The following is a 12903-nucleotide window of genomic DNA, read 5'->3' as shown; positions in this document are numbered from 1 at the left end:
AGACGTCGTATCTCCTGAAGAATATATCTTAAAATGATATATTTTTGTAGGTACATTCAACTGCGTATGTGGATACTGAGTGCGAAAAGTTTTGCAAATACAATAAGTAGCAATTTAAAAGCCTTGCATGATGCGGCAGTTTATTACACATCTCAGTTGCACAATGATATAAGTTTGCTCCTACGTTCAGTGGTATATGTGAATACTGCCTGAAAAAAGTGTCGCGAATACATTTAGCAGGAAAACAGTAATAAGTGAAAACGTTATGCTTCATGCGACAGTCTTACTGCATGAAGAGCAATTATGTAGTAACCAGAAACTTTTTTTCCCTTATTATTTTGTAGGGGGTGTCAGCGGGATTGAAATTCGTAAAGGTTTGAAATTACGTGTAAAGTCACTAAGTACTCTCATTTTCAAATAGTGGATGATGTGCTGAGTTAGAATAAATCTGCATGGACAGCTCTTCATTGTAGTATATGTTCCTTTCAGATTGTATTGATAATGAAGTTTACATTCAAAAACAAAATGGTAACACATTTCGTGCGCCACCCTGTATGTACCAAGTTTGGTTGAAATCGATCTAGTAGTTTAGCAGGATATATACGACCATGAATCCAAAACCTCCTAGAAAGTACTGGTCCGCAAACATGTTCTAGTCGCAAGAACTAAGTTTTTGTTTCGGTGAGCACAAAGCAAGAAGAATAAAAATGTAAAGTCATCTGACACGTGCGAGCCCGGCCGGTCGCGGTCCAGACGGCAGGCGCAGCTGCCACCAGAGGCCAGCAGCGTCGCCCCGCCACCCTCTCACCCTGCCGCCCCACCACGCGGCGAGCGCGTGGGCGGACACACGACGCGAGTAGCGTAGCTCTCAGTAGACCCTCGGCCTCCGAGCGCGTCGCAGAGCTCTGGCGAAGGCAGCCTACGGCGTCAGCTGCCGCTACGCACGCACTGCGCTCGGAGGCTTCCGCGCCTTGAAACTAATGGCACGGCGTTAGAGTGTACTGGCTCTTTTTCGCTTTCAGAGTGCCGGCAGATACGATATCGAGTAGAGCAAATGAGCCCTTTACATCAGCACTGCAACGCGGCTGCGACACCTGTTCATTTCTGGTCTCCGTGACAACCGAGCCGGGGATGGGGAAAGGCGCGTTGTGCTGCGGAAAGCTGTTGATCGTGCTATGCGTGTCCTTGCGAGGTGGTGCGCTCGCAGGAGCGTTGTCGAGTGACAGGGGCGACCAAGATGAGCCCACAACTTGTGCCGGCGTGAGGTCCATCTTCGAAATGAAAAACGTGTCAGTGGAGGTGCCAGACGCACCGATAAGCGGTAAGTTCTTTACATCCTCTGGAAGTTTTTCAATTCTGGGTAGCATTCGTATGTTGCAATGCATATTTCTCCTCGTAGTGGGTGCATGACAACAAATGACACAATGAAATATTTGGCTTTACTGGTCTCAAATATTATTAGAAACATTTCTTAGGAGTACTAGTCTACATTTGAACCAATGACGTCATGAAAGTAGGACTTCGAAAGCTATACACGGGTCACCCATCGTTCCTACAATTCCAACAACGCGTAATGTTATTCCAGAGAAGTCTTTCGCAGCGAGGGTTCGATTCGCTATGATTTTTCTGGGTGTGTCGCAACGTCGTGGTGTAGTATAGAATTATCTGTCTTTCGGCTATTGCTCCAGGCAGTTTTCGATGGGGTGTTGAGAGTGCACAAAGGAAGATTAGAATTAAAATCATGATATTATTTCTACATTTGGTCACCCATTCAGCTGGTTTGTAGAGGCACTATGCAAAGATAACTGTATTCTTCTATCTCCTTGGGTTTGAAATTGCCAAGACTGGGAAGCGTAAGAAGCACGTCTTCTGTAATTCCCTTATTTTAAACCAGCCATTAGTCATTAAGGAGCTTTGCGTACAGAAAAGACTGTTGATGAGAGAAAATTAGTGTTCGCGCAACCTTATGATAATCAATCCTGTTAGTTTTTAGAGTTACATGCAACCTTCGACTGTCGATGTGACAATGGTCAGCGATACATTCCGAACATTGTCGTGCGCTACAGTTCACGAAATAGCATATGATGATGCAGAAGAACGCCGCAAGACACAGTGGAGGAAAGGGAGAAGAAGAGGGGGGGGAGGGGGGGGGGTAGTGTGGTGCACTCTTGTAATACGTGAGAAACCAGAGAAATCAACTTCACTTTTACCGACAAAAGTAGCACAGCGACTGTTGGAATCAACTCGGCTTCGTGTTAAATGGGGCTCGTTTTCCCGTCCGACCAGACTCGGGTTTCTCGTAGTTTCGACTCACATACACTCTCTGTCTGTGTTAGTCTCCTATTCCATCCCACTTATTCACTCTCATTTCGTCTCTTTGTGTTTACATGATAATATATGTGCGCTCGCTCCATTGTGTGTGTGTGTGTGTGAGAGAGAGAAAGAGAGAGAGAGAGAGAGAGAGAGAGAAAGAGAGCGAGAGAAAGAGACAAGAAGTTTGTTCGCTGTTTATTTGCAATTATTTCGTACCCATTTTGTAAACATACAGAGACGAAAAATTAAGAAAAAGGAGCAACTAAGTGAGAAAGTGTTTTGGGGATGGCATCGACAGCTGTTGTTACAAGTACTCATAAGTGCTTTTGCAGCGAGGTACAAAGATGCCACGACTGAAGGAAACACGAAGTGAACGACGCGGATAGTCAGTATTACGAATGCAAATGCCTAAGTAAAAGTACTTCGGTATGTTTAACAATCGGTGAGATAATCTTTCCCTGTAGACCAGATTACGTTGTATCACTCTCAGTTTGATATTTGACAAGAAGTATTGTGTATTTAACAAGAAGTATTGTGAGCGTGAACTCTGTGGCTGGTCCCGGCGGAGGTTCGAGTCCTCCCTCGGGCGTGTGTGTGTGTGTTTGTCCTTAGGATAAATTAGGTAAAGTAGTGTGTAAGCTTAGGGACCGATGACCTTAGTAGTTAAGTCCCATAAGATTTCACACACATTTCAACTTTTTTTGTGAGTGTGAAGTTTAAATAACACTTTATTGTTCTTGTGGTCTTCAGTCCTGAGTCTGGTATGATGCAGCTCTCCATGCTACTCCATCCTGTGCAAGCTTCTTCATTTCCCAGTGCGTACTGCAGCCTACATCCTTCTGAATCTGTTTAGTGTATTCATCTCTTGGTCCCCTCTACTATTTTTACGCTCCACGCTGCCCTCCAATACTAAGTTGGTGATTCCTTGATGCCTCAAAACATGTCCTACCAACCGATCCCTTCTTCTAGTCAAGTTGTGCCACAAACTCCTCTTCTCCCCAATTCTATTCAATACCTCCTCATTAATTGAGTGATCTACCCATCTAATTTTCAGCATTCTTTTGTAGCACCACATTTCTAAAACTTCTATTCTGTTCTTGTCCAAACTATTTATCGTCCATGTTTCACTTCCATACGTGGCTACACTCCATACAAATACTATCAGAAACGACTTCCTGACACTTAAATCTATACTCGATGTTAACACATTTCTCTTCTTCAGAAACGCTTTCCTTGTCATTGCGTCTATATTTTATATCCTCCCTACATCGGCCATCGTCAGTTATTTTGCTCCCCAAATAGCAAAACTCCTTTACTACTTTAAGTGTCTCATCAGCATCACCTAACCTAATTCGTCTACATTCCATTATACTCCGTTTTGCTTTTGTTGATGTTCATCTTATATCCTCCTTTCAAGACACTGTCCATTCCATTCAACTGCTCTTCCAAGTCCTTTGCTGTCTCTGACAGAATTACAATGTCATCGGCGAACCTCAAAGTTTTTATTTCTTCTCCATGGATTTTAATACCTTCTCCAGATTTTTCTTTTGTTTGCTTTACTGCTTACTCAATATACAGATTGAATCACATCGGTGAGAGGCTACAATCCTGTCTCATTCACTTCCCAACCACTGCTTCCCTTTCATGTCCCTCGAGTCTTATAACTGCCATCTGGTTTCTGCACAAATTGTAAATTGCCTTTCGCTCCCTGTATTTTACCCCTGCCACCTTCAGAATTTGAAAGAGAGTATGCCAGTCAACATTGTCAACAGCTACAAATGCTAGAAACGTAGGTTTGCCTTTCCTTAATCTATTTTCTAAGATGTCGTAGGGTCAGTATTGCCTCACGTGCTCCAACACTTTATACTTGCTAAAAAACTGCGAACGAATCGAAGTAGTGAAATTTGAAGTTGTCGAGGTAGAATGAAATCAAATCTGTACAAAGAGTTACGACGATTCGGCAGGTTCTTAAAATTTATCCTAACAAAATTACAATAATTCTCCTTCAGTTTTTCCTGATCTTATACTGTACCTCCACATGGTCGACTGTTAACCTGGATTTGGGAATGTCAGTGGCTGACAGTAGCAAGATGGCCTCTTTCGCCTCCCTTTCCCTGGCCCCTTCCCCCCAACCGCTCGTCTGAGACTCAGTTTGTGTAGCGTGTTGTGTACAACTTCATATACAAGAGGAAGGAGAGATGGGCTACAGAAAGATGCGCCAACTGTCGTCATAGGAAAACTGGACAGGAGCAGAAATGATTAGTGAACAAGTTACACAACAAACAATGACTAGTAAAGGCCGAAATACTAAATGTCTTCTTCCAAAGCTGTTTCGCAGAGGAAGACTGCACTGTAGTTCCTCCTCCAGATTGTCGCACAGATGACAAAATGGTAGATATCGAAATAGATGACAGAGGGATAGAAAAACAATTAAAATCGCTCAAAAGAGGAAAGGCCGGTGGACCTGATGGGATACCAGTTCGATTTTACACAGAGTACGCGAAGGAACTTGCCCCCCCCCCCCCCCTTTTTGCAGCGGTGTGCCGTAGGTCTCTAGAAGAGCGTAGCGTTCCAAAGGATTGGAAAAGGCCACAGGTCATCCCCGTTTTCAAGAAGGGACGTCGAACAGATGTGCAGAACTATAGACCTATATCTCTAACGTCGATCAGTTGTAGAATTTTGGAACACGTATTATGTTCGAGTGTAATGACTTTTCTGGAGGCTAGAAATCTACTCAGTAGGAATCAGCATGGGTTTCGAAAAAGACGATCGCGTGATACCCAGCTCGCGCTATTCGTCCACGAGACTCAGAGGACCATAGACACGAGTTCCCAGGTAGATGCAGTGTTTCTTGACTTCCGCAAGACGTTCGATACAGTTCCTCTCAGTCGTTTAATGAACAAAGTAAGAACATATAAACTATCAAACCAACTGTGTGATTGGATTGAAGAGTTACTAGATAACAGAACGGCCGGCCGGTGTGGCCGTGCGGTTCTAGGCGCTTCAGTCTGGAACCGCGTGACCGCTACGGTCGCAGGTTCGAATCCTGCCTCGGGCATGAATGTGTGTGATGTCCTTAGGTTAGTTAGGTTTAAGTAGTTCTAAGTTCTAGGGCACTGATGACCACAGATGTTATGTCCCATAGTGCTCAGAGCCATTTTTGATAACAGAACTCAGCATGTCATTATCAATGGAGAGAAGTCTTCTGAAGTAAGAGTGATTTCAGGTTTGCCACTGGGGAGTGTCGTAGGAGCGTTGCTAATCACAGTATACATAAATGACCTTGTGGATAACATCGGAAGTTCACTGAGCTGCGGATGATGCTGTAGCATATCGAGACGTTGTAACAATGGAAAATTGTACTGAAATGCAGGAGGATCTGCAACGAATTCACGCATGGTGCAGGGAATGGCAATTGAATCTCACTGTAGACAAGTGTAATGTGCTGCGAATACACAGAAGGAAAGATCCTTTATCTTTTAAATACAATATAGCGGGTCAGTAACTGGAAGCAGTTAATTCCATAAATTATCTGGGAGTACGCATTAGGAGTGATTTAAAATGGAATGATCATATAAAGTTGAGCGTTGGTGAAGCAGATGTCGGACTGAGAGTCATTGGAAGAATCCTAAGGAAACGCAATCCGAAAACAAAGGAAGTAGGTTAAAGAACACTTGTTCGCCCACTGCTTGAATATTGCTCACCAGTGTGGGATCCGTATCAGATAGGGTTGATAGAAGAGATAGAGAAGATGCAACGAAGAGGAGCGCGCTTCGTTACAGGATCATTTAGTAATCGCGAAAGCGCTACGGAGAGGACAGATAAACTCCAGTGGAAGACTCTGCAGGAGAGACGCTCAGTAGCTCGGTTCGGGCTTTTGTTGAAGTTTCGAGAACATATCTTCACCGAGGAGTCAAGCAGTTTATTGCTCCCTCCTACGTATATCTCGCGAAGAGACCATGAGGATAAAATCAGAGAGATTAGAGCGCACACAGAGGCATACGGACAATCTTTCTTTCCACGAAAATACGAGACTGGAATAGAACGGAGAACCGATAGAGGTACTCAAAGTACCCTCCACCACACACCGTCAGGTGGCTTGCGGAGTATGGATGTAGATGTAGATATTTCACCAAACATACGAATACTCATTACAAAAGATGCAGCAAGGAATGGAGTACAGCTATCGATGTCACAAGGAAGAAGCACAAAGGGAGGTGTCGTAGCATAGTGACTTCAAACGCAAATGGGCTGGGCGGTTGCCACTGGGCGTCCTGTACCGTGGCGGCAGAGGGCGCTCGTGGTGTAGAGCCACTTGGTGGGCGCACGCCGTTGGGTTCGCCTGATTCCGCGAGACTGCTATCAGTGTCGAACGGTAATTTGCAGTTTTGTTACCAACGCAACGATGCCTGGTGGGTGGTAACGATATGTGATAGCACATGTCCCCTTCTGTTTCCATTTAATGTTTTGTATGTTAAAGTGTGAGAATGTTTTCGAAATGCCTGCGGAACCTGTAACTGAGGCAGGTGTACAATATTTTGTGGGTCCAGCCCATGACACAATTCCAAAGTTAGTCTTAAGAGCTTACTGAAACATTAAACTTTATTTATTCAGTTGCATGTCTCACTATACATGACTTTTTTTCAGGAATGATTTTTTGCGTTTGTAAGTAGGCTGTTTAGTTTTTTATGTTGGTAATGCCATGTAGCGCTCTATATGAAAATCACTGACTGTGCTGTGTGCAGTCTGTGGCTGGTTTGCATTTTTGGAATATTCGCTATTGTAGTGTTCGGCAGTTGGCTGTTAACAGCGCGTAGCGTTGCGCAGTTGGAGGTGAGCCGCCAGCAGTGGGGGATGTGGGGAGAGAGGTGGCGGAGCTTTGAGAGCGGATGATCTGGACGTGTATCCATCAGAAAGAGTAAATTTGTAAGACTGGATGTCATGAACTGATATATATATATATATATATATATATATATATATATATATATATATATATTATGACTTTTGAACACTATTAAAGTAAATCCATTGTTTGTTCTTTATCAAAATCTTTCACTTGCCAACTATGCCTATCAGTAGTTAGTGCCTTAAGTAGTTTGAATCTTTTATTCAGCTGGCAGTAGTGGCGTTTGCTGTATTGCACTAGGTCGAGTAACGAAGATTTTTGTGAGGTAAGTGATTCATGGAAAGTATAGGTTATTGTTAGTCAGGGCCAGTCTTTCGTAGGGATTTTTGAAAATCAGATTGCGTTGCGCTAAAAATATTGTGTGTCAGTTTAGTGATGATCAGAATAAGTAAAGAGAGAAATGTCTGAGTACGTTCAGTTTTGCTCAGCTGTTTGAAAATGAAATAACCTAAGGTGTTTACCAGCACAGTAATTCAATAATTTTTCCAAGGGGACGTTTCACGTTAATTACATGATAAAATTCGCAACAAGGAAGTTCTGAATTAATTTTAACACTTAGCAGATGTTTAACCCTACATACCGAAATTTTATCTCTTTATGCAGACAGAATGTTGCCTATAATTAAAAAACTCTCCCAACTGGAGCAGATGTCCTGGGCAGGGACATCGCAAGCACAACCAGTGTAAATAACCGCAACATCAAATATCAGCCTTTCGAAAACAGCTTGCAAATTACTTCCCTGTTATCTTTGACTGTATCTGGTACTCTTCCAGACTTGAATCACAGCCTACACTTGATTAAGAGGAATCCTATGTTTAGTTGCTTTCAAGTGGTCTGCAGTATCATCCTTACCTTTATGTGCAACAGAAAATTCTCCACTTCAAGGTGTGCTATAAATTCGCTCACTGTTACTGTCATTACGCAATTTCAAAAATTTGTATTCCTGCTCCAGGTTACTAGTAAACAAAGACTTTCTTTTGCTCATTGCAAAACAGTCGGACCAAAAAATGATCAAAAACGTACAGACGAGCTGCTTCACACACAAAAACACTACAAACATTTTGCCGCTGTTGAGTTGCCAAAGGAGAAACAGTGAGCGAAAAGTTTTGGCAGTGTCGGTGGCATCGCCTTTCCACCGAGGTCAGCACTTGCCCCAAGATCCACGGCTATAAGAGAGAGTCTTGCAATGTCCAACATAAAGTCTAAAACTTATAAAAAAATATCCATAAGTCACAAAATTCTAAAACCCTACACATTTTTACAACCCCAGGTATTAACCAGGGCAGCGCTGAAAAATTAAGACTGTCCGGGCTAGTTCCGGATGTATGGTAAGCGTACTGTGAGGAGAGATGCGGCAACCATTCCGCTATTCACCTAGCCGGATGTGGGAAACCGCCTAAACGCTACATCCTGGCTGGCTGACACACCAGTCCCCGTTCTTAATTCGCCGGGCGGATTCGATCCGGGCCTTGCGTTGCGCCCCGAACCCAGGAAATGGCGTGATAAGGCTCGCGGCTGTCCAGACCGGTCCAACAATGATTTCATTGGCTAAATTTGTGGAGTAATACTCAAGGACCGAATTACCATGCTTTAAAACGTTTCTAATTACATGACTTGTTAAAATGTTAATAAATGGAAAGTAAACTTCATTTGAGAAAGAAATTTCAGTTTCTTAGGTTTTTTTTTTAGTATGGAAAACGTATAGAGAAATAGCTCCATGAGCGACTGTACGCGTATAAGGTCGACAGAGCTGGCCGTTCCAGATTAGATGAACACCGGCAAACGGGTAAGTTTCCCTCTCTGTCACTGGAGCACGGATCAATTTCCGCCGTAATGCGCCGGAACGGAGTTTCGGCACCTCCTAGAGATTTTTTTTTGAACTCACAGGAACAAGTAGGCACTAGGGATTTAAATTAGTAGATGTGTATTAAATCGTAACGTAATTATAATTTAGCGCGGTTCCTGGCACGAGTGAACTTGACAATGCAACGAGATGCGATGGGCAGGAGCGTTGGGCGAGCAAAGGGGAGACGGGGGAATGCTTTTTTCTCTTCATGTTGTATTGCTAGCAACTGTGGCGCCACACACCGATCACAAGTGTTCTTTATTTGTAGTAACGAAAATGAACCTATCAGTCGAATTGCATTACAACTCAGTGAGCACAAGACGAATGACATCTAAAGCATTTACTAAACATGCCTCATGTCACAAACTGTTCCATTTTTCCTAACGCTTCGGGACGTCGAAATTGTGCGTGATACCGATGGTCAGGAATACCTTCATCGCCATTTTCCGCTAAATGCTTTAGTAATTAATACTGAACACACATTTATCGAGCAGATACAATGCGACTGTTTGAACGTTGCGGTAGGCACCTGTTGAAAACATGACGTCAGAGTCACGAAGACTAACGACATGTGAAACTTCCTGGCAGATTAAAACTGTGTGCTGGACCGAGACTCGAACTCGGGACCTTTGCCTTTCCCGGGCAAGTAGTCTACCAACTGAGCTACCCAAGCACGACTCACGCCCCGTCCTCACAGCTTTACTTCTGCCAGTATCTCGTCTCCTACTCTCCAAACTTTACAGAAGCTCTCCTGCGAACCTTGCAGAACTAGCACTCCTGAAAGAAAGGATATTGCGGAGACATGGCTTAGCCACAGCCGGGGGGATGTTTCCAGAATGAGATTTTCACTTTGCAGCGGAGTGTGCGCTGATATGAAACTTCCTGGCAGATTAAAACTGTGTACCGGACCGAGACTCGAACTCGGAACCTTTGCCTTTCGCTGGCAAGTGCAGTACCGACATGTGTCGATATGTATCGAGCAGAACTAGGGATCCGCTGCTACGCGAACAGACAACAGCATGTGTTGATTATACTAAATCTTGTGGTTTTATTGTTTACATTACAAGAAACTATGCTCAAAAAATCTGAACTTCAGACCAGTATTTTATAAAGAATGATTTCTCACTGTCAGTTTTATCACAAGTTTTCAAAAATTTAAACTTCTGAATTTTATGTCTGGTGGTGGGGTGTCGCAGGAGGGGGGGGGGGGATTTTAGAAATTAAGCACTGCACTGCATTCGCAGAGAACCAGTGCATTCGTCCATTGTGTGGATGTTTCCCAGAGCTACCTAACTTACAAATATTAGTTACAATATTAACAGCCTGGTCAATGGAGTCATGAGATAGTAAGAAGCAAAGACCTGTCACATTTTAGGAATGTGGATAAATACGTTTGGTTATTATCTGTGAAATAAATTTTGCTAAGTGGCATTACTGTTGTCGGTAAATCTAATTCGAAATTCAACACATGGTTGTTTGATTGTACGAAACAAAAGCAGTGTTCCAGAACCGGATTCGAATCTGGGCCCATGTCTCTCGCGGCCAGTGCTGTACCAATAGTGCCTTTCGGGAATGTTCAACATGGTCACGGGCTATTCCCACGTCCTTCAGAATTCTGCACAATCTCTTCCACAGTCCCGAGGCTAGCACTTCCGAGCGAACGGGTACAGGGGAAGCTGAACTTATCCATGGACTGAGAGAGGGTGCGATTTGATTATTTCACTCCGTTCAGACCACTTACTGCAATGATTGTATGCGACAACTCAAGCTTGTGTGTTCTACAAAGATTTGCAGTCTTCAAGTGATAGTTGTCACAACTTTCAAAGAAGTGGACAAAGAAGAGACCTCAGTTTGGCTTTCTCCTGAAGAAATGGACGCAAAAAAAACAAAGTATTGGGAGGATACTATTGTAGTAAGATTCGTGATATTCTTACAGTGAAGTGTGTGCCAATTGGATGGATACATAACACCTAGAATACATTTCTCTTTACGAAGAACCTATGTGCGCCTGAGGAGGGTCATTTCAGAAAAATTGTTGTAAAAATTGAAACAATATCTGAAGGACTGTGGGTATCACTGTAAACGACATAATCATCGTTACGCTCTGGAGATAACATTGTAGTGAAATGTATGTAGAGACGAAGTGAAGAAGTATCGGAAACGAATGCATACCTTTTTGTAGGCAGGCAAGAAGAAAGATAAATATAAAAGATAACATTTAATTGAGAGGGGGAGGTGGGCTACTCCAAATGTATCATCATAAGTGGCTACTTGGAAAAGCGTAATATCATAATTGTTTCTTACTGCACAACGTTAGCAGACTGACCGGTACAACAGTTGAAACAGATCTGACAAAGATTAACGCACAAAAAAGTGCTTTCTGCGCGATTACGTCAGCTGTTGCTAAAGGCAAAAGTCGGCTGGATGAATTTCGAAAATCATACAGTGAAGGCTTTGACGAGCGGATGTTTCAGCTGCTTAAAATTTTTCCGGGCTGTATGGCCGTGGTCCAGACCACGCCCACTTTCCACGGTATTTAGGCCACTCTTCGACGTCCGACTCCTCAGACGGCAAGACTCAGCACAACCAGGAGTACCTCCGAAGATGTCCAACGCAGCCTTGGACGAAACGGCAGGTATAGAAGAGTTTCATGTACCACAGCCATACAACCCGGAAGAAATCTCAGCAATTTCGAAAATGTTCTCAGCACTTCGTATTCTTCAGATTTTGTCCTATTCGACTTTCTATCGTTTCCTACACAAAAAGTGCATTTATGTGTTGTAAATATACCAGAATAAAGAGAAAAATAAACGAATGTTATGCAGAATTGAAAAGAAATTTATTGTTTGATTTAGTAAGAAATTCAGATTCTTGCAGCGTCTTATGCATTAGGTCAATGAAGATTTTTTTGGGTATTTAATTTACTATTTTGAATAAAATGTTATGTCCGATTTATTTTTACCAAACTAATTAACACACCGTTGTTAAGAGAGTAAGGCTTGGGGAAAGAATTGACTTTGTCGAGTGAATAGAGATATTCATCGACACTGACTTCCATGAACCACAAGGAAGAAAGGTGTGGATTTCGATCTACGCCTCCAAATTCTAAATCATGTGATATAGATAACTGAAACTACTGAAAAAATTGATAATATTCGCAGAACGTGAAGGGAAGATGAGTTACGGTTCTACTCTACGAAAACATTGTCAGTGTGGTGCGAATAAAGTGGCCCCTATTATTCACTATGCTTTTTTTTTTGTCCTGATTCGTCTCCCGAGAAATAAGAAGTGACATACTAAGTTTCGTCATAGATGTTAGGGCATCGAGAGTCGTGTTCTTCTGCCTAGCAAAAAAAGATCACGTCCGTGTACGTGACTAAAGTATGTAATAGTCATCAAAGAAATGAAAACAGACATTGTTTATCTGAGGAGTAAAGGCTGCGTAAGCCTTGTAACACATAGGTCTAATTATTCAGAAGTTTGCAGACAGCATGCCAGCAGCAAAGTTATGCAAATAAATAGGACTGAATTAAGTGGATGCTATAGATTTGAAGACCTGGCAGACAACAGGCACGCAGTCTATCGCCGTGGCTGTGTTTGGCAATTTAATGACAGGCATACGGTCTAGTGTCAGGCTGAACGTTGTGGAGTAGTCCAATGTAGACACCAGGTCGAAAATCCCGTTTACGTGAAGCAGTCAAAGGGAAGTTCGTTAAGCCGTGTAGATCCTCTCTTTATTAGAAAGGCTGGCGAGAGTTTGCAAAACATTCCTCGTCGACCGAGCGTCTTCCCAGGCAGATGCGCTAACAATACATCCTGCTCTTCATAAAACTCG

General features: G+C 43.0%; 1 protein-coding gene across 1 annotated transcript in view; it reads left to right on the top strand.

The window, feature by feature from the left end:
* Positions 1–885: 885 nt before the first annotated feature.
* The window catches only part of LOC126458641 (glypican-5-like), a 415406-nt gene continuing 403388 nt past the window's right edge, over positions 886–12903 (top strand). The window contains exon 1 of the mRNA XM_050095808.1: positions 886–1321. Coding sequence (XP_049951765.1) covers positions 1132–1321 — 190 coding nt within the window. The 5' untranslated portion in view covers positions 886–1131. The remainder of the gene's footprint in view (positions 1322–12903) is intronic.

This window comes from Schistocerca serialis, chromosome 2 (genome assembly GCF_023864345.2).
Source record: "Schistocerca serialis cubense isolate TAMUIC-IGC-003099 chromosome 2, iqSchSeri2.2, whole genome shotgun sequence".
NCBI lineage: Eukaryota > Metazoa > Arthropoda > Insecta > Orthoptera > Acrididae > Schistocerca > Schistocerca serialis.
The sequence above is the reverse complement of the archived record's forward strand: the minus strand, read 5'-3'. Positions and strand labels throughout refer to the sequence as shown.